General features: G+C 39.0%; 1 protein-coding gene across 1 annotated transcript in view; it reads right to left on the minus strand.

The window, feature by feature from the left end:
• Positions 1-2,848: 2,848 nt before the first annotated feature.
• nr6a1a (nuclear receptor subfamily 6, group A, member 1a) overlaps positions 2,849-22,150 on the minus strand; it is a 146,892-nt gene continuing 127,590 nt past the window's right edge. The window contains exons 3-10 of the mRNA XM_088411640.1: positions 21,919-22,149; positions 21,176-21,231; positions 20,179-20,339; positions 16,820-17,050; positions 15,517-15,771; positions 10,453-10,574; positions 8,501-8,653; positions 2,849-7,424 (exon numbers count right to left, since the gene is read on the minus strand). Coding sequence (XP_088267766.1) covers positions 7,294-7,424; positions 8,501-8,653; positions 10,453-10,574; positions 15,517-15,771; positions 16,820-17,050; positions 20,179-20,339; positions 21,176-21,231; positions 21,919-22,149 — 1,340 coding nt within the window. The 3' untranslated portion in view covers positions 2,849-7,293. The remainder of the gene's footprint in view (positions 7,425-8,500; positions 8,654-10,452; positions 10,575-15,516; positions 15,772-16,819; positions 17,051-20,178; positions 20,340-21,175; positions 21,232-21,918; position 22,150) is intronic.

Raw genomic sequence — 22,150 nt, forward strand, 5'->3', positions numbered from 1 at the left:
TCCTTCTTTACTATGGCCATCTTTGTGAAATTAAGCAAATTATTTTTGTATGTTTTTTTTTCATTCATTAATTCAAGGATTGATCAAGTGGCATGGTGGAAGATCAGTTAGCACGTTCGTCTAGCAGTGCTGTGGGGTTGATTCCTAACTAAAGTGTCCTTAGGTGTCACTGGGTGCGTGGATGGGTGTTTGAACCAGTTCAGGGTGTCCCCCACCTACTGCCTGAAGTCATCTAGGATAGGCACCAGCAAGCCCGCGATCCTTGTGAGGATAAGTGGCTATAGAAAATAGATGCTATCCAATCCAGGATATGTGATGCATGGATGGATGATTGTTCAATCAATAGATAATGTGTAATAAAAGAAAAAATATCTGCACTGCAGGCAACAGGAAAGTGATGCAGATTGTGATCAACAAAATATTCACTGGGTTCTCTCTGCCTTCCCTAGACGACGACATTGTGAGCTCTGACTACTGAGCACAGCAAGGAACATTGTCAGAGGCAGAATACATCTTTGTCATTATGCTTTCTACTGTTGCCCTCTGGTGGGCGCTACAGTGCTCAGGTATGCCAGACAAGTAGACAGTTTATTGTTGTTGTTTTTTCCCTATTAATGCTCTAAACAACAGAACAAGAACACATTGAAATATCAATAATAATTGCACTCCAATGAATCTAGGATTTCGATCTTCTATTTATTGTTCATATTTATTTGATATTCACATCCGTGGTTGCTCAATCACAGACAGATTTGCATTTTGCTCGCTATCGGTGATCATTTTGACAACGTCGATTCAAAAAGCACTCTTCATTGTGAATACTAGCCTTTATTTGGGTTCGTTCCTGCTTCTATGTTGAATATGTCACCGTTTGCATTTTTGTTTTTATTTCATAAAACCATGTAATTAGTTTCAGAAAGATTACTTATAAGCTACACACAATGTTGAAAGTTGCAGAAGAGCAATCAATGCAAATACAGGGAAAGTGCTCTGAACTGCTTAATGGTGCTGCCAGCGGGTATTTTGTAAACAAGTTGAATTCTGTCGTGGTAGTTTTATAGACCAGTTTTTATCAATATTTTTGGAGCTACGGCTAAAGCTAAGCCAAAAATGTTAAACTTTGTAACTTAAATTAAAAACATAAAATCATTCTAATCAAACAATTATCAAAAGGAATAAAATAAATACAGTTTAACACCCTTTAAGATCTTGTACAAGATTACATTGCAAAAAAACACCCTCACAGCCAACAATGGAACATTATCTTGCCAAAATTATAACAACAAAAAAAAGTGAAATTTGATTGTGTGTAAGATTTAGAACGCTTTTCATGACAGACAGCAGGAGGTGCTGCATTTACCATTGTCCGTTGCTATAACAAACATGGCCGCCTCCAGAGAAGTGCCACCCCCATGTAATATAATTTAATAATGACTAGATCTGAGATTATATTTAAAACATACTGTTGGTCATTACGAACACATTCATTTGCAAGTTTGTGAAATTTAAAATAATTTAATTTGGTCTTTTTTAATGAAAAACAGTCTATATCTGGCACACTGTCCCTTTAAGGAAGTGCTTCTCAAATAGTGGGGGGCGCGAGTTGATGCCAGTGGGGGTGTGGATGATCCCAGGAAAAAGGCTTTGTTTTTGTCATGTGGAATGTAATTGCAATAAAGTAATAATTTTCATAATTTTCTTTTAGTTTCAGGCACTTTGGTACACTTGCTTCTTTTTTCCCGTTTTGGACTAAGCTGTAACCCATATAAACGTGATAAAAATAATTAACAGTTGTTGAAAGTTGCTCTATGTTGCGTTTTTCTGATGTTAATGTTAAAAAGGAAACATGTGTAGGTATACTTAAACAATTTTCATCAATAATAATCGTATTTATAGTCAGTGCATCATCTGGGGGGGGGGCCTGGCAAAATATAGTTGAGAAACACTGCCTTAAGGGAACTGTTAACTAAAAGCAACTGTTCAGACTGGTTCTTTCATGTTTTTTTTTGCATATTTTAAAATATTGTTTTACTCATAAAATAAACACTGGGATTAGTCGGACTTGATCCCCATTGTTCACAGTGAAGAGCCGTTCAAAATACGACTGGTTTGTCCTTGAATGTCACACTGTTGGACACAAGAGGTTAATAGGCTGTTCCTGTACATTAAGCTATTAAATTTGCCTGAGGGTTTAAATTCTGTTATGCGGTACAAGAAAGGAGAAAAAATAATCAATTAATCCAAACAACATTTCAATATTCAAACAAATAAATCCATTTATTTCTTCATCATCATTCAAGATGCAATAAATTTTAGTGACACATTTTCAATGCATCGCGCTATCCTCAACACTGCTGGTAATCCAAATCTAACCATAATCCTGACAAAATGCCGTTGTTTGGGGTTTCAAAATTTCAAGATGAAGATTAGAATTTATTTTTAGAATTATAAACATTACATTTGCTTTACAATATTTCTCTCCTATTAAATCCGATTCAGTAAGTGTCACAATATATTTCAGTCGGCTTCAATTCAATTTCATGCTCCTGCAACTTGTAAATAGAAAAAGACTTCCCAGTTCAAAACTTTTTTTTGTTTTACACCAGTAGTAGTATACATGTTTTTGGCATTGATGTGAGATATATATAAGACGTTTATTGGTCTGAATTGCTACTGTACATAAGTTCCAGTTCCAATTAGCTTACAGTTGTACACTTTCTGTTTAAAAACGTACTCTATCAAAAAGCTCAGAAAATTGGATAAGAACAGCATCCAATCAGTTGCTAGCGTTCCTTTCTGTGACTAAAATAAATGGAATGAACTGAAAAAAAATCAAGGACAACATGGGTATGCTTGCATAACATTCACATTTATTTGATTTTTATTTTCTAACACATTCTAAACATGCTTTAAACACATAATGGATCACATTCTTCACAGGTAGTTAAAGTAACAAGAGCAGACAAGATTTCTGAAGAGAAAAACACGAAGCAGTTTCAATTGTCTGTTCACAGTAAACAACAGTGTGTAAATCAATGTATTCCCTGAGATATATATCTTTATCTATATCAATCTATCTATCCATCTATCTATCCATCTATATATATATATATATATATATATATATACATATATATATATATATATATATATATGTTTTACTTCAGCCCCATACTCTCCTCATCTTGCGCTCATGTAGAACAGGCTATGAAAATCTTGCATCACTGGGATTGGACACGTTTTACACGGCGATAGAGCGACCACAATATAAGGCTGGCAATTTCCACTTTATATAAAGCATACACTAAGAGAAAACATGACACAATTAAATGGTTATACACTTTGTGGCTTTAAATACAGAGTAAAATGAGCAATGCACTCATGTACACAGAGGTTGAGGAAAGGCTAATAATCATCCCATGAGGCCATCCTCCATTAACCTCTCCTTATATGACGTTAATATCATTATCAGCAAGTAACACTGCAGCCTCTTTTCAGAAGCCTGTATGTCCAAACCCAGTGATAAAACCGCAAGTCGCGTGGTCTTGTGCCAGGGCCACTCAACTGAGTGGAAGCATGTAAACACATGGAGATGTCAGCACGACCCCAATTACATTCCCTGATTGAGAATCGATTACAAGCAGCATCAGATATGATAAACACCCTTGTGCTACCTTGAATCCTCGAATGGTGAACAGCAAGTTAATAATAATTACCCCCCAAAAAAAAAACACTGGATGATGTGTGAAAATTATGTATACAGTCAACCAAACGCCATTCACAAGATAGCAAACAGTTAAAAAAAAAAAAAAAAGTAAACACAGGAAAATAAAGGATTGCATGAGTACATCGAGAATGCTTCACGTGAATAACAATCAGTATGCTGACATTGTCATGGACATTCTTTCATCTTTGGTTTTGGATTCATGATAACATGGCTGATGTGAAACAAAAGATGACGCTAATAGAAAATGAAACAAAAGGGGAGGTGTAAACAAGGATCCCTGAAAATAGAGATTAAAATATTTGTTGTATTCCAGCCAGAGGTCAGGAAAAATTAGTGTATAACAAACAAACAGCAGCAAGAGTGAGGTAGAGAGGAACATGCAGCAACATGCTTAAAAACTTACAATAATCAGGTTTGAAGAACTTTTATATATCAGACATCACTGGGCAAGATAAGCGACAATCTAAAAGAAAATGTAAGCAATGAACCCAATAAATAAGACATAAAAAAAAAAAATCACCTATTTGTAGTGTGAGTAAAATGATGATGAAGAGGTAGTTTCAGCAGATATTGCAAATGACATTTTCTTTGTGTTAAATAAAAAGACAAAAAATATCATGAGTTTCAGATTATGACAGAAATTGGCGGTAAGGTAGTTGAAACAACTTATTTGAGTTGAGTAGCAGGATTTTACATAAAAGGAAAACCCTCCCTTCAGATCTTTTTTCCACAGTCAGATCTCAGATGTGTGTGATGTTCAATGCATTCCTGAAGTTACTTTGAGAAAAGAGGGGTCGGTAGCGGCTGTTGTTGGCCACCCTGAACTTTTCTCATCTCCTTCAACTGCATCAGTATTGCTCTGCTGATGGGCCTCTGCAGCTGCTGATACACGACAGCCGAGTTAAGAGTTGTACTTTGCATTTGACATGACTCATCACTCGATGTCTCCAAGTCACTGAGCTTCGGTGTTGAAAACGAGTGGTTAACCTCAATTTCATTCTCAAACTCCAAATTTGCCATACGACAACCATACAGAAGAGATTGATCGCTGTGCTATCTGCATGTTAACTTTAAAACGATTGATTTTAAGATTCACAGATATTTCAAGATTGTTCTATGAGGCCAAACGATTATTGTCACACTATTGCCTCAAAAACAAACGTCATTAACATACTTATCTGCATGGCTTCCACTGGAGTTGAGATGAAACAAATAGTTTAATAACTAAATAACACTGAAATAATGTCGCTGCCTTGGAACACAGAAAAAACATTATAGCAATTTGGAATCCTAAGCGGTCCCAAAACACCTGATTTCGACTATCGAGTTATACATTTGAGGTTTCTAACGTGTGAGCAGTGTTGCGTAAAATATCTGACATCACATAACCTGAGTAAAACTTTCATAAACCGCTGTGCACAAGGGAATGGGTCTTAAATCAAGTCCACAAAAAAGTTAAGAAACAGAAAATGAGGGTTTATCCATCCCCGCAAAACAGACAATTAATACATGAGAAAAACAAAAAGCCCAAAGCATTTAAAAGAACTACATATGTACTGTACATGAAAATGTAAAAAAAAAAAAAAAAGAAACTCAAAAGATGAAAATAGAAATGAAGCATTTGAAAGAGAAACACTGCACTGTTCTCGTGGCGGTGTTAAGGCCAGAGATGTGCCTGGAAAAGCGTCATGCGGCAACATTGGGACGAGCGAACATTCTGGAAACATATTTTCTCCTCATGCTCGTTGCAAATGTTAAAAGTGGACCAATCACTCGCCACTCTGCACCCACTTCCCATGCGTTTCACTGCCAAACTAATGCAATCCACTGCCATTCGCACCAACGGGCGAGATGACCGTTGAGCAAATCGAGAGGAATCCTTTTCCTACAGAGGACCATCTACGTCCAGCATACTATTTCTACTAACACAACAAGCACATCAGCATGGCCGCTGGAGTAACTCCTGAATGCAATACATAACACTCACTTTACCCTGTTTCGATCCAGGCCAATAGGGACCTGAGAGAGGAACACACTTGGTGGGCAGTGGCCAAGGTCATGGTCTCTGTCACCGACGTCACCGACGTGTGCAAAAAAAGAGAGTCGTTGCAATTACTGCATTTTGTTTTCTTTGCACGTCATTAAACTGCTCAAAATCTGAGGCGAAAAAGAGGACGCTCAAGCAGTTCAAATATGAAACACCGTTTTGGACAATAACGTGCATATCCGCCACAGAGAGCAAGGGCCAGAGGTCTTGCCGATGCTAGAAACCAAATCAATCACATTAAAATCATATCACCACATCATAAAATGATTATCGGCAATCTTTGCAGCTGAACTTGAATCAGCACATAAACATTCATTTCCTAGTCCGCGGAGTCAATCGTCCCAATCAAACTCACGATGCACCAGTTCGACAGCACCTGAGACAAGTGTTTGTGTGTCAGGTCTAATCTAATCTGGTGTTGGGTGTGTGCAAAAACATGATTGGACTCGACAGGACCTGATAAAAGTAATAGCAAATGTCTTTGCTAGGCTGATGGGCAGAGGGTATCTACGTGACAACTGGCTCATAAAATTATTGAACGTGAACTGCTGACGTGTTGTGAGTTTCCTCCCAAATGAAACATCATATTTGCAGAATGCATATATGTGTCTAGATGTAGCAGCATTTAGGAGGAAATCTGGCAATTTGCTCATCTGTCCCATCAGAGGGCCTACCCTCGAATTAAAATTGATGCATGACTTGTACTTATCCTTCATTGACAAGAAAAGTTGTCGAGCTATCAGCTCCATACCCATCAATCGGCATTTAAAAAAAATAAAATAAAAAATTGCATAATACTTTGGTCAAAATAAAAAAAACAGCAAACCTGGCTATTCTCCCTTACCCTTGCAATAAAGCCTTATATCCCCAGTCTATGATTGTAAAAATACCCGTATACTCCTTTTCCAAATTAGATCCCACTGATCCTAATGGCTATCACCTTCACTCATGGAATGGTACTCCTCCCATTAGCAGAATGTCCAAGAGTCTATGCAGCTATAGTAGCTAATGGTTTGCTAGTCATAAAACATCATTTCTTCATGTTAGATTTGCACAGCTCCTTTGAACATCCAAACCCTGAGTGAGGTGCCAAAGCAACCATTGGAATTTTGTATAAGACTGGGCGACTCCTTATTAACACCACGAAAATAGCAATAACATCTTCCTGAGGTAGTCTCAAAACACTTGTCACGCGTGTCTATCTTCCCCCATCTGAATAAAATAAACTCTGTTTTAGTTTTTTTTTTTTTTTTTGTCTACCGCTAACTGGCAACACTGACACAATGAGCAAACTGGATACACACTTGTAAACTCCAAAGACCAATGCATCTATGAGCATTTGTTTTGTACAGAAGCATGTGCACAGTGTAAATCAGCATACATTCAGCTCTGTCGTGTAATAAATATAAAAAGAAAAAGTCATTAAAAAAAAAAATAGCTGCTTGTCACATTCATTAAAGGTGAGACCAGTCCCTCGCCTTGGGGGGGGGAGGGGGAGGGTTGGGTTAGGGTTAGGACTCTAATTTCCAGAGGAGGCGGTCACACAGGGTGACGGGCCGGTCCTGTAGGTGGTCAGACTGGATTTGCAGGAGTGCAAGACTGCTTTGAACAAGAGAGGGAGCTGCTCCAGTGGAACATTGACCAGCTTCCCTGAAATCACACACAACTGCTTTAGCTTCCCCTTTCCTCATGCCCCGCAGGTATAGATAATAAAACCAAACAACTTTAGGCTGAGACCTGGTCATGGATTTTTTTGGACAGGGGAAAAAATAAATAGTGACCACTAGGGTTGTCCCGATACCGATACTGGTATCGGTACTCGCCCCGATACTAGCGTATTTTATGTACTCGCACTCGTGCTCTGAGTCCACCCGATACAATTACGTCATCAACATGCTGCCGTGCTGTGTGCGACACGTGCCAGATCAGTGGTTCGGTGAGTCGGTCTCAGGGTTTCGGTGGAGCCTCCGCCGCAGATTTTTTTTTTGCCTCCGCCGCAGAGGTCCACTCCTCAGTCGAGGAGATTGCGACAGCCCCCCTCCCCTCGGTCGACAATGTAAATGTAAGGTTTCGGTGAATTAGCATATTAAACATATAGGGTTCGGTGACCGCTTAGAGAGGGCTGTATACGTGTCTGATTGAGACTCCCTACCGGTCCGCTTTGATAGCGCTGCATAAGCAGCATAGTGAGCCCTCCTTCTCAGTCAGCACTCAGTCTTGTCAGCATGGTCTCTCACTGAGAGATTGCGATAGCGATAGAGTTGGGAAATAACCCCCACATTTGTGTTGCTGCTGAAAAAGTTATTTCAAATGACTTGCCTTCTGATTTTACTTTTTTAATTTTTTGAACAAAAAGAAGAACCTACCTCTGACTTGTAGGAAGAAAGGCTTAGTCCGTAAAGACAGCACAATTATTATTTCAGTTCTTGTAGTTGTAAGTAACATGTTGAAGATTGTTGAAAAAAGAATGCAATTTCAAAACCGTTGTTATAGTGTTATTAAGTACTCGTATCGGTACTTGGTATCGGCAAGTACTTAAATGTCAGTACTCGTACTCGGTAGGCAAAAAAGTGGTATCGGGACATCCCTAGTGACAACTAGTGTTGTCCAAACTCTAATCACACAAAATGAAAACGATGGTTCCTGACCCGTATCTTTTGGCATTTCTTGTTGTGATTCCAATGTCTAAAAAGAAACTAATCATTGTTTGGCAATTGTGGTCTTACCTGCTATAGAGCGGATCTCTGGCAGACACATCATGATCTCAGGAAAACGTTTTGGTTGGTGTGGGTACTTATACTCAGTATAATCCTGACACACATACCAATAACGCTTGTTCAGCTGTTCAAGCTGAGAGGTGTTTGACAGTCCTCTGATATCTGCAGGGATACGAAAGCATAACACAAACATGAGGAATACAGTATGGCTTAAAAAAAAAAAAAAGCAATAACAAACGGTGTTGGGAATAATGCATGACAAACGTAACTCTAACACTTTCTGTTATTACGTATTACCTAGTACAGCAGAGATGAGTGTGGCAGCAGCAGATGACAGCTTGAATATGGACATTACGTACACAAGATGGACATGCGCCCTTTACTTTCAGTTCGTCAGAGAAAATATAATAGTTAGGGGCACTTTGTGCTAGACATCTAATTTCACCATAGCACCAGTAATTTGAAAAAACATTTAGAGTGGAGCCATAGTAAATTAGCGAAAAGAAATCACACGGAGGATTGAGAGTGGAGATAAAACAAAGCAAGCAAAATGATCATTCACTCGCTCAGGGATGCCTCTTCCACCTCTAGACGTTAGGATGAGGAGTATGTGACACGTAAAAGATATGCTGCCGCTTTCCGCAGTGGATTCTCCAGCATTTTGACTTGTCAGAGAGATCCCTGTCACAACTAGCAATAAAGATAAAGTCAGCTAACACTAATTTTCATTGAACAATTGCTCTTAATAATTAGTTCGTAATTACTTGTGGTCAATGTGTATCAACATGAAGCATACAAAAGCTCATGTTAAAAGTACATTAAACATGATAACGATGACGTAGGCTAGCTGCTAATGTTAGCCCTATTGGAAACCATCTGTTTTTAAACGTCTGCCCTGCGTCTTATAGTCAAGTGCGCCTTATCTTTGTTTTTGTTTTTTTTGTTGTTTTGTTTTTTTTTTTGCTAGCCATCAGGAGACAATCCACCGGTTAAGCAAATGTGTGTATCTGTTGAAGGTGTCAATTTATGGAACAACCATGAATTATCTGCAAAGTGTTTGTACAGTATGTTCACTAAAATAATCTAGCAATTAAACATTGGGAGACAAAAGAAGATGGTATCGAAGAATTGATTTTGAGTTTGAACTACTACTGAATTCTGCACTATTCAACTTTTGCATAAATATGTTGGTGCTAAATATGCAGGCATGTTGAGTCTGTTAATGAAAAGATGTTGCTGTTGGCAGGAAATGAATTTTTTTTTAAATAACTATAAAAAATTTAAAAACTTCCATATAACATTTTTTTGCATAAATATCTGATGTTATGACCTGCGCCTTAAAGTCCAGTGCGGTTTATCCGTGACAAAAATTGTTTTGTTTTGTTGTTTTTTGCTCAATTTTTTGCTGCTGCGTCTTATATACCAGTGTGGCATATAGTCCGGAAAAAACAGTACTTTGAAATGAAAGTAATAAGTCATAAATAGTACATTAGTTTTGAAGTAACTTGCTCAACACTGATAATAACAGTGGTCAACAGCAAATTTTAATCAGAGATGATTTTAAGTGTCCCTTATACATATTTAAAACATGTCCACTTTTTTTCTCTAGCACATCTCCTTTTTAACATATTCATTTGTTTATTTTCATTTGCCCTATAGTAAAAAAAAAGCTTGCACATTACATACCAGTCATTTATAGTTAGATACAGTATAAATATGTCGTGCATATATTTTTTTTAAATAAACAGTCCACCTGTTGGGGATTCTAAGTCTTAATTCATTAATATTTAATACTGTATTTGTTACTATAGTACACAGTATATTATTACTACTATTAAGAAAACCTGATGTGCTAGAGAAAATATGAGCACGTATTCAGAATCAGTTTAAAAGCAGTCATGCATTTCAGATTTAAAGATATTGCATTGTTTTGTTTGCTAATGAAATGTTTGCTCTGGCACCTTGGTTTAAAAAGTTGATTGCTTTCATACAGGCGTACTCCTCATTGCTGATCTTCAGTTGGTGGAATTTGCGAAAAAGATATATTAGCCTCTCCATCACCTCCATGCCGTCCTCACTGAAACTGAGAAATAACACATGCAATTTAAAGTTATGCCTATTTCAACAAAATATGCCGAAAACACAACAGGTTTAAGTCGTTCTTATTTTCTAACTGAGGAAAAATATTGAAGAAGATTTCATTATTTGGATGCGTGTAAAAATCAATTTGCGAAAGATCCACATCACCAAACATAATTGTTCTTATCTTAGTCAATCAGAGTAACAGTGAAATAGAAGCTGCCACTTTAAATCACCCATTCACTTTGAAAACACATGTCAATTAACTGAGGCATTGGCGAAGCACTGTTTATTAAGAGAAAATGTGTCATGAAGTCAGATAATTGCAGCTTGATTTACACTCAGCCAAACCCCTACACATCCTTTATTACCAACAGTGAGACATAACATCACATGCCAGACAGATGATGCTAGCCACAACTCTGTACTGGGGAGTCCTCCTTTTCACTGGCTCCATTCCAAATTGATATTCCTCAAAGCGATTGGGGGGGGGGGATTATAAACCATTTTGAAGATATAGAACCAACAGACCAGAACGTCTGGCTTTCTTGGAGAGTTGTTGCGGTGATGTCTACCTTAATTGTTGATAAAATATTGGTTAGCCAATAAAACATCTGCACGTCTCACATCTAATATTATTTCAAACAATAAATAATGAAATAAATTAAAATACCAAGAGAACACTGACTCAATGCCTACTATCTTTGAAACTCTTCGGATGGTGTTGGCTGTAAAAATGGCCAGGTCACCAAAGACTTGTATGTTTGGGTATTTGTGTGCATGTATTTAGCATATAGACAGATAGCCTCATCGTGGATTTATATCGTGGATGTAGATTCAGTTCATCATCACATCAGATCAGATGGTCTGTTCATGCAGAAGGATGTTTTCAATTGTATCCCATGAATCTCAAAATTGAGCTTAGCTGCATCATTTTTCCTCTGATCATCCTTGAGATGTTTATTCAGCCTAATTGTAGACCACCCACAGTAAATTCAATTGATTGGACATGACTTGGAAAGGCACAAACCTGCTTTTTTTTTCCCCAGACATGAGGAATGCCCCATATGGGTCATGCATGTAACCTTATGTGCGCATCCTGGCGGGCCTATCTGTCTGTCTGTCTGTCTGTCTGTCTGTCTGTCTGTCTGTCTGTCTGTCTGTCTGTCCGTCCGCCCGCCCGTCCGTCCATTCACCCAAGTCAGCGCACAAACGCCAAGCATGAAGTCAAAGGAATTACTTATTATCTGTAGACCGTCAAGAATAGTTTGTCTTGAAGCAAAAATTTGGGAAAGGATACACAAAAAAGTATGCTTTTTTGAATGTCCCAGTGAGCACAGTGGCCTCTATTATTCATAAATAAGTGGTCCCCAACTGCCGGTCCGCGGCCCGCTCCATGGATCAACTGGTACCAAGACACATTGGCCACACCCAAAATAATAATATTTTAGTACTGATTTAGTTTATCCTTTAACAGTTACTGTTATGTGGTTTATTTTGCTTGATCTTCATTTTTATAGCGTTGTCTCTGGCTGCTGTTGATATTACATTTTGTATTGAGGAAGGACGGTGTGGCTACTGTTGGGAGTAGTCCCTGTTGGTGACACACACATTGTTCTGTCTCTCTGTGCAATCTGGCTCACGAGTGTCTGTAAATTGTTCTTTCTTTCTTAGAATGTTGTCATTTATGATAATATTCCCCAAATTACTTTGTTTGTTGCTCCAACTTGTGACTGTGATAACATGCTAGCTAATGTTAGCTCTAATCTTAAGCACGTTATTTAGTGCTGCCTTTTATGCGTTTAACTCTTTAGCATTTTCCTTATGCCAGGTATTTCTCTTTGGTATATGTCAGCATACACAAAGCTTTTGCATTGATAAATTTGCATTCGCACCTAATTGACGTTTTGTATTTAAATGAGTTGCATTTGTAATTCTGTAATGATTGATTTAATCAATGTAATTTGTGCACATTTCAGTCAGATGTGTAATTCTTGCATCTGGGACTTACCTGAGTAGCTGAGTGATAGCCTAGGACCCCAGGGAAAAGGCTTTGTTTTTGTCATGTGGAATGTAATTGCAAAAATTTTTCTTTTTTAGGCACTTTGATGCACTTGGTTGTTTTTTTTTAGACTACTCTGAATCAACAGTTGTTGAAAGCTGATTTATATTGCTTTTTTTCTTTTGTTAATGTTAAAAAGGATACAGGTTTACAGTACTTTTACAAATTTTATAGATAGTCAAAAGTTTTCTCTTTCCTAGGGGGGCCTTGGCAAAATATAACTGAGATGCACTGCTCTGTGGAGAGAAAACCCTCTTTGAAGCAATCTACCAATCAGGCCTGTATGGTAGACTGGCCAGACAAGAATCTGGAATTTGCCATAAGGCACCTGAATGACTCTCATACCACAAGAAAAAAAAAATCTGGTCTGATGAGACAGAGAATTCAATTCTTTGGTGTGAATGTCAGGTGTCATGTGTGGACAAAATCAGGCACCGCTCATCACCAGGCCAATACCATCCCTACAGCGAAGCTTGATGGAGACAGCATCATGCTATGGGAATAGCATGTAGAAGGAACTGGCAGAGTAGTGAGGGTTGAAGGGAAAAAAATAATGCAGCAGTATACGGTGATATCATAGATGAAAACCTGCTCCAGAGTGCTCTTTACCACTGACTGGGTGACGGTTCATTTTTCAGTGGGACAAAGACAGCCAAAATCTCAAAGGATTGGCCTCAGAACCACTCTGTGAATGTTCAGGAGTGGTCAAACCAGAACCCAGGTTTGAATCAGGTTAAACGGCTATGGAGAGACCTGAAAATGCCTGTGCACATATGTGTCCCATCCAACTTATTGGAGCGGAAGCATTACTGCAATGAACGGGCAGAATTGCCGAAAATCGGGATGCTAAGTTAAACAAAGGCTGTGAACACTTATGAAAATGGGATTTCTTAGTTTTCTATTTTTAATAAATTAAAACGAACGAAAAAAAGTCCCAAAACATATTGTGGTATTGTGTGTGGAAGTTTGAAGTAAGAAATCAATTGAATACAATTTGGAATGGGGCTATAACTGTCATGTGTGGTTGGGGTTTGTTGTTTTCTTTGGGTTTTGTTCATGTTCCCAAGTTCTAGTTTTAAGTTTTGTTTCACCCTGCATCTCCTTTTGCTGTCGGTGTCTCATTAGTTTGATCTTGTCCACCTGCCTGTTTACCTGCCCTCCTTCTCATCCCCAGCTTCCCCTGCCTTTCGTGTCTCTCCCCCAGCTGTGTCGTGTCTTCTCGTTAAGTCAGTAGTCTATTTAAGTTCCCAGTTTGCATTCGCTTCTTGTCGGGTCATTGTTTATTTTCCGCGCTGCCTGGTCCTTGTCATACGTCTTCCCCCCGCTGTCTTGCCTCACGTTCCCTTGTATCAATCCTTCCCGTGCTGCCTCCCGTTCCTTGTTGCCCCAGTAAGTTGAGTTTTGCGTTTTTTGGTTGTACTTTGTATTTTTTGGTCCTTTGCAACCCTGCTTTCGTTTGTTATTAAATATCCTCTTTTGAGCCTCATCCCAGTCTGTCCTGCATCCTTTTAGTTCCACCTTTCCCACGTCCTTCACTGCCTCAACTCGCCATGCCCCGCCGTGACAATAACATGACAAAACATGAAAAAAAAACAATATAGTACATATATATATATATATATATATATATATATATATATATATATATATGTATATATATATATATATATATATATATATTTTTTTTTTTTTTCAAAATAAAAAAAATCAAATTTAAATTTTCATTTTTATATTGTCCAAAATAAAGCAAGTACAACATTACTATTAATCATGAATGAAACATTTCAGGGTTTTTCATTTAACTCATTTTTGTACTTCACAAAATTCTCTTGTGGGCCAGTTTAAACCGGGCCGTGTGTTTGACACCCCTGATTCAGCCGCACTGTACACAGTGGGCCCCGGGTTTGCGAACCCCGTTTTACGTATTTTTCATCTTACGACGTTAACCGCGGTGTTTTTTTGTCCCCCTCTTACGCACAAACCTTTCGTCTTACGAACCATCCAACATGCCGGTCAGTGTGTACGCAGTATTTTTTTCGCCTTGCTGCATCAACAAAAACAACTTTTCTCACATGTCACAGAAATGCCGATATGCTATTGGCCGAACGCTCTCATCTAGCCTGATGGCACGAGCTGGTCAGTGTGTTGTGAAGACTTTGCAAACTTTATCTGTTAGACATGGCTTCTAAAATTTCAAGTTGCGGTAAAGGAAGAAGTAAGAGGATGACGACAATAGAAACGAAGCAGGATATAATAAAATAATTACGAAGGAGGCGCACGCATAGTTAACCTTGCTTGTGAGTATGGCCATAACAGCTCGGCAATTCTCAATTACAAGGAAGCTATGAAAGCAAGAAAGTCTTCTAAGAGCAAGAATTTCCTTGTCAGGGGACGGACCTCGGTCAGCAACAAAATGGAGAGGCTTCTTCTATTATGGATTAAAGAGAAGGAAATCGCTGGTGATATGTTCTCGTTTAAGAAAAGTTCTCGATTAAGAAAAAAATAAAATAAATTCTGCCCCCCTCCACCTCCACCAGCTCAAGTCACGTCGCCCCAAAGGTAAATGTCCTTTTTACTTTGTGTATTTATGTGTATGTATGTAGATTATGTATTAGTAGATTATGTTACTAATTTTTAATAAGGGTATAAAGTTGAGATGTTTTTACCTAAGGTTTTTGCATGCGTTGCACGCATTCACTAATTAACACAGGTTTGGATTGCCCGTCATATGGCCAATTCGAGTTACGAGCCTAGCCGCTGAACAGATTAAGTTCGTAACCCGGGGGCCCACTGTGTATGTATATATATATATATATATATATATATATATATATATATATGAATAAAGAAGTCTGGCCATGCTGTCTTTTCTACAGCCACTCACCCCTGCAGCTCGTCATCAGATGGTGTGTACTTGGCCGTAACATTGGCCAGGTCACCGAAGATCTGGGCACTGTAGATTGTGAGACAGGAGAGCAGGATAAGCTCCTGCCAGGTGGAGCTGAGCAAGCAGGTGTAGTCTTCAATGGAGAGCTCGCAAAAGAAAGGCAACTTCTTGATCCATGAGATTTGACGGAAGAGCAGCTCGTCTGCCAGGCGACACAGCAAGGCAAACAGCTCTACCTGTGTAACTTTGTAGCTTAGGTGGGAGGAAAAACAATGAAAATATCAAGTTGAGAAGGATAATTAACACCTGTGCAAATCCTCCTAACAACAAGATGTTTCTGTTCATCGACAACGCTGTATTTATGGACAGAAATATGGCTCTTATTGAGGGGGCATAAAATTTGGAAAATTTTCACCTACTATTGACACCTTTTTATTTTTGTTTGTTTGTTTATTTTGTCAGAGAATTGAAATCAGTTGCTCAGTTGGCATTAACGGTGCTTTGCATGCCTGTGACCAGAACTTTCTTGGGAAAGAGGTTTTTAAGTCCCAATATAGACAAAATAGAGGCTATTAATTATTGACTTATTTATATTACTCAACGAAAGTGAATGTTTTGTTATCATTTACTTCCTTGCAGTGCACTTAGTAGAATTTTGAAGTGAATTGTGCTTGTGAAGACAGAAGGAAAAATACCATTGAGGTGTGACTATTACCTATAGTCTATAGTCCTAAAATTTTGGGTAATGGTTTCTGTTTTAAACCACAAGATGTTTTGACTGCTTGACCTAATCATTATCATTAACAGGTGTCATTGTTTGCTTACCCTGGGACTTTATTGTATTTATTTGTTGATTTATTTATTACCAGCTAGACAACCTTTTCCTGAATGTGATGATGATTATTTTTTGTTTTTTCCTTTTTTTGCCCCCTGCCAAATTGCCTTTTGAAAACACAGTTAAGACTGGATACAAGGTTCTGGAATTTGTGGGAGTTAGGGTTAGGGTTAGTGATGGATTCAAAACAACATAGCAAGTAGGCATAACATATGTTTGCATATTGCACACTGGTATTTCGGTATTCCTAAAATTTCAGTAAAGTTAAGTGCAGGACATTAATGAAAACTAAGCCAAATACTTATGTTCATGGGCCTGTTCCATATGAAGCGGCCTATGAAAAGTGGCAAATGTTGAGTCATCAATAGTTAATGGAAAAGTGTACAGACCATACATTACGTACATGATATATAGCTATAGTGTCATCAGGGAACTGTTTAGAAGAGTGGGGCCTTCTGTACTCACCCATCTTCTATGAGCATAGGCGTGGCAAGAGGGGCTAGGTCCTCTGCTGCAACCAGCTGCAGCACTAATGGATGAGATTGTGGGTACAGACTGCGGGGCTGGGGGGCCAGTAGACCAGACTGGGCAGCATAACTGAAGAGATGCGGCAGGAGCTGGTAGTGTGTTGACATGGAGGTGTTGATGTACTGATCTCTAAGGGCTACTGTATAGCCATTCATCTCAATGGAGCGACTGTAAAATGTAAAGTTGACAAAATATCTACTTTACTGCACGAAGAAGTACACTTTTGTTAGTTCCTCACAAAAATAAAGAGAAATTTACATAAATGTTCTTTAGCATTTACTGTATTTCTCTGGGTACAAGTCGAGTTTTTTTTCCCCTCACTTTCAACCCCCATATTGGAGGGGGGGGGGGGGGGGGGCTTATATCTGCATTACTCAAAACAAGACCAATTTTCTCCACATATCTGTGTTTGAATTACCTTTATTTGAATGTGAATTAAGTAATATGTCATTTACAAGGATTAAAATAGTTATATATATATACCTCTAATTTTATACAGTAATAATCTCTTTTAGGGCACTTTCAAATGCACTTTCGTCAAGCACCGCCTTATCGCCTTTTTGTTGTCAACAACAAGGCTGCTTGGATCACTTTTCCGGCAGGATTTGACCCATTATGAAAAGGAAAAGACAGCTTGACTTGTCCGTTCAAGATAAAAATGCAAGAGCAGTATAATAGCATACATGGATGTCAGCAGGTGGGGGGAGAAACACAGTGACGGGCAACCCATCCACATTTTGCTCTCGCCACGGTCGTCACTTGGGTAAAGAAGGCTTCACAAAACATTTCTGGAGACCTCCATTTCAAACATTTGGATGGGTCCGAAAATGACACAAACGATGAGCAGAAAGGACAGGACATCCGGAATTTGAATGGGAGGAGCTATTTGGGACGTCAGATAGTGATAGTGATGATGACTTTTAGGCTTTTCCACAAATTCAAATTCAGCTGTGTCAAAAATATAATAATAAAGCATTGAAACCTGAAATTCTTTTATTTTGTGTCTATGCCTATGCGTACATTGCCTCAAATTTGTCTTGTTTCCACCCCCCACAATTATATATACAGTGGGCCGCCGGTTTATGAACTCCCTCTTTTATGAACTTTTCATCTTACGAACGTGGACCACAGCGTTTTTTGTCCCCCTCTTACGCACAAACCTTTCGTCTTACGAACAATCCAACATGCCGGTCAGAGCATCCGCACTAATATTTTCACTTTGCTGCATCAACAAAAATAACTATTCTTGCATGTGACAGATAACGCCGATATGCTATTGGTCTTATAACGTCACAGTCACTGTCTCAGTCACGGAGATGCCGATATGCTATTGGCCGATTAAGTTCACAGTCCCGGTCTCAGTCACGGAGATGCCGATATGCTATTGGCCGATTAAGTTCACAGTCCCGGTCTCAGTCACGGAGATGCCGATATGCCTGTGGCCGGCGTCACGTCAATCACAGAAATGCCGATATGCTATTGGGCGAACGCCTTCATCTAGCTTGATGGCACAGCTGGTCGGTGTGTTGTGAAGACTTTGCAAACTTTATCTGTGAGACATGGCTTCTAAAATTGCAAGTGGCGGTAAAGGAAGAAGTAAGAGGATGATGACAATAGAAACCAAGCAGGAGATAATAAAAAAGTACGAAGGAGGCGCACGCATAGTTAACCTTGCTAGTGAGTATGGCCATAACAGCTCGGCAATTTTCTAAGGGCAAGACTTTCCTTGCCAGGGGACCGACCTCGGTCAACAACAAAATGGAGAGGCTATTTCTATTATGGATTAAAGAGAAGGAAATCGCCGGTGATATGCTCTCGTTAAAAAAAAATAAATAAATAAATAAATAAATTCTGCGGGTTGGTCTCTGCTCCCCTCCGCCTCCACCCAGCTCAAGTCACGTCGCCTCAAAGGTAAATGTCATTTTTCCTTTGTATATTTATGTTACTTAATTTAACTGTGCAGTAGATTATGTTACAAATTTTTCATATGTGTATAAAGTTGTGATGTTTTTACCTAAGGTTTTTGCACGTGTTGCACACATTCACTAATTAACATAGGTTTGGATTGCCCGTCATACGAGCATTTCGAGTTACGAGCATAGCCGCTGAACGGATTAAGTTCGTAACGCGGGGGCCCACTGTACTGGCATCAGTTCTTTCCATACATATGTAGATTTGATTTATTTTTTCATCCCCTGCCCCCCTCCCAGGACAATATAAGGGCAAAAGAGTGAATTTGAAAACAAAAAAGTTATATCAAAAGTTTATATCAAAACCATACATACTTCTCTGCTTGAAGTTTCCATCTGACACATTAGAGCATAGGTGTCAAACTCCAGTCCTCGAGGGCCAGAATCCTGCATGTTTTCCGGTTTTCTTTCCCCAACACACCTGATTCAAATGATTAGCTCATTAGCAAGCTCTGCAGGAGCTTCAAAATGATCCCAATCATTTGAATCAGGTGTTTTTGAGGGAAAAGGTTTGAAAACAAGTAGGATATCGGCCCTCGAGGACTGGAGTTTGACACCTGTGAATTAGAGCTTTGAATAAGATAAGAACTCTCAACAATATTTTTTTCAACGCATGCACATTTTGGGAATAATTGCACTTATAATGAAAAACTATACACACTCCATCCATCCATCCCTCCATCCATTTTCTATAGCCGCTTATCACTTAGTCTTACACTGGCGTTTTTTACGAAATGCACCCAAATGGAAGTAAAAAAAAAAAGCGGGGGGGAGGGGGGGGGGGGTTTATGCATGAGGTCTTATACACTGAGAAATACGTCAACTCCATACTCGAGGAAAGTGGGAACCATTCCAGTGAACACAATTTTTTACATGGGTACTGTACCTGCATGACATAGCACATTCCACATTGGCATTTTGCTATTCTGGTCTACTTTATCTTAGATTGCATTGGATAAGGCTGAGATGACTATTTCTCTGATTATCAGCTGGAAACCTGAGGAGATAAAACCACTGATATGAAATGGGGCTAAAATGAATACTGCTGCGCAAGGGCCTTGATGTTATTTGTCCTTGTTGAGTAAAGACAGACAATGCAGCAGTCTCCATTACAGGAGGATTTGATAGTGCAGCGAGTTCCTTGTGCTTGATGTCACCACCATGCCTGAAGAGCCTCAAAGAATGGTATTCTTCATACAATGAATACTTTAATTCAAAGTCTTGTAGCAATGAATGAGGTATTAGACTGTCAGGGCCGACTCATTATCTCAGTGACGGACAGTGTGGCGGTGATGAGCCAGAGAGTCATTGAGACAAGCAACTCACTTGGATGACAGTGTAGAGGCAGGTGATGGCTGGTTGCCCTCTGATGCTCCGTTGCTGGGAGAGCTGTGGTCGCTGTCACCGTTGTTACCCCATGTGTGCTCGGTGGCATCTTCCTTGAATTCCTGACCTGACATGATGCGCTCAATCTCCTCCTCTGTGATCTGAAACATACAAAGTGACACTTCTGGGCCCGGGGGAGATTTTCAGCATGTCCTTTTGACCAACGCCATAGAGTAGCTCAAATCCGTTAATTAGCATGTACTATCACGTGCTTTTCACTCAAATGTTCAGGAGCAAGGACATTGCCACACAATGAAAAGGACTTTGAGAGAAAGAGACAAACGTGAGTGTGTGCGTAGGTGTGTGTGTGTGTGTGTGTGTGCATGCGTGTGTACAATTAAAATTGCACATCCATGCGAGAGAACTGACAAAAAGCTGCATTTAAGAAATTAGTATGTCCCAAGGGTATTTCAAAATTTCTACCCAGGGTCAATTTTGTTACAGGCCATACAATAAAACAGCAATTCATATCTTATCAATTGAATAAATAATTCTGCCTTTTAATAAATGCCAACATGTCCGTTTTTCTTCTTTTCATCGGCTGAATTGAGGTGGAATGAATTGAGCACATCTCCTCGTCTTTCCTCAATTGTATGTTGGTGTTACTTAGCCTCATGTTTCACATTTTTTCAACAAACCATTTTCACTCTCACCAAAGTTAAAAACAAAAGCCACACTGATAGTGAATGCTGGACTAATATAGCGGTGATCCAACAAGGTCAAGGTTTACTATCATTACATACTTCACAAAATCCTCCCACGAATTCTATGACTGCAACAGCTCTCCACTATTTAAGTGAATGGTTTATGCTCTCATCATTATGCAAGCAATGAAATCCTGGCTTCAGCCTTCATATTTGTTTACAGTACAAGAGCGCTCCTGAATGTTCCAGAGAGAACATCTTAAGTAGCTATTGGTAAGTGTCAAGCGATTTACCTGAACTGGCCCAATGCTTTTGTTCCTCCCTCCTGGCATGCCATCCTCTCTGATTGCTGTGTGGAGAAAAAAAAAAATACAAAATGAAAATTGGGTAATCAATATCAACGCGATGATAGTAATTACTTTAGTGCTCTCTAGTGGCAAAAAAAAAACCGCACAGACAAAAGTTTACTGTCATGTCAAAAAGATTCCAATTACTTTCAAATTTTGGTAGAAACAGCGGTATTTTTTTTCTTTCGGCTACAACAATAATAATAATGATAGTAAAAATAATAGTAATAATAATAATACTTTGATTAATAGTATAAAGTGCCTCTAGAGGGACTAGAAGGCAAAACTATGTTGATGGGTTCTTAAGATACATGTTCAATGTATTTAAATATGTGCGGGCGGGGTTGCTACCGTCATTCTTTTTCTTTCTTTCTTTGTACGCTTCAATTTCTGTCACTCGAGAGCCGATGCGACTTATCGAGAATTTCCAGTTTCATTTCAACAAAACCACAATGCTTTTTTTTTCCCCCACAAGCTTTGTGGGTGCCAAACATTGTGCTTGTTTTTTTTCTTTAATAAAGGTTAGCAATAATGTCCATCTTATTTATTTATTTAATACCAAATGAAGCAGGATCAAAGATGACAAGATACCCAACGCAACAAATTGAATGCTATGACTTTGTACTGTATTCGTGATTCTAATAGACGGAGCCTTGAACGCTAACATAAATTGTCAGCGCGTGGTTTACCTTTGCGGTTCATCCCCATTTGCAGACACTTGAGTAGGCGGCAATACTGGCAGCGGTTGCGTTGCTTGCGTGACATCTCACAATTCTTGTCTCTGCTGCATCGGTACACGCGCTTGTTGCAAATGCTGCGCTTGAAGAAGCCCTTGCAACCTTCACAGGAGATGATTCCATAGTGCAGTCCTGTGGCTCGATCTCCACAGATAAGGCAAGTACGTTGCTCAGCTGGATCATC

Source organism: Hippichthys cyanospilos, chromosome 1 (genome assembly GCF_059441005.1).
Source record: "Hippichthys cyanospilos isolate Australia breed blue-spotted pipefish chromosome 1, RoL_Hcya_1.0, whole genome shotgun sequence".
NCBI classification, from domain to species: Eukaryota; Metazoa; Chordata; class Actinopteri; order Syngnathiformes; family Syngnathidae; genus Hippichthys; species Hippichthys cyanospilos.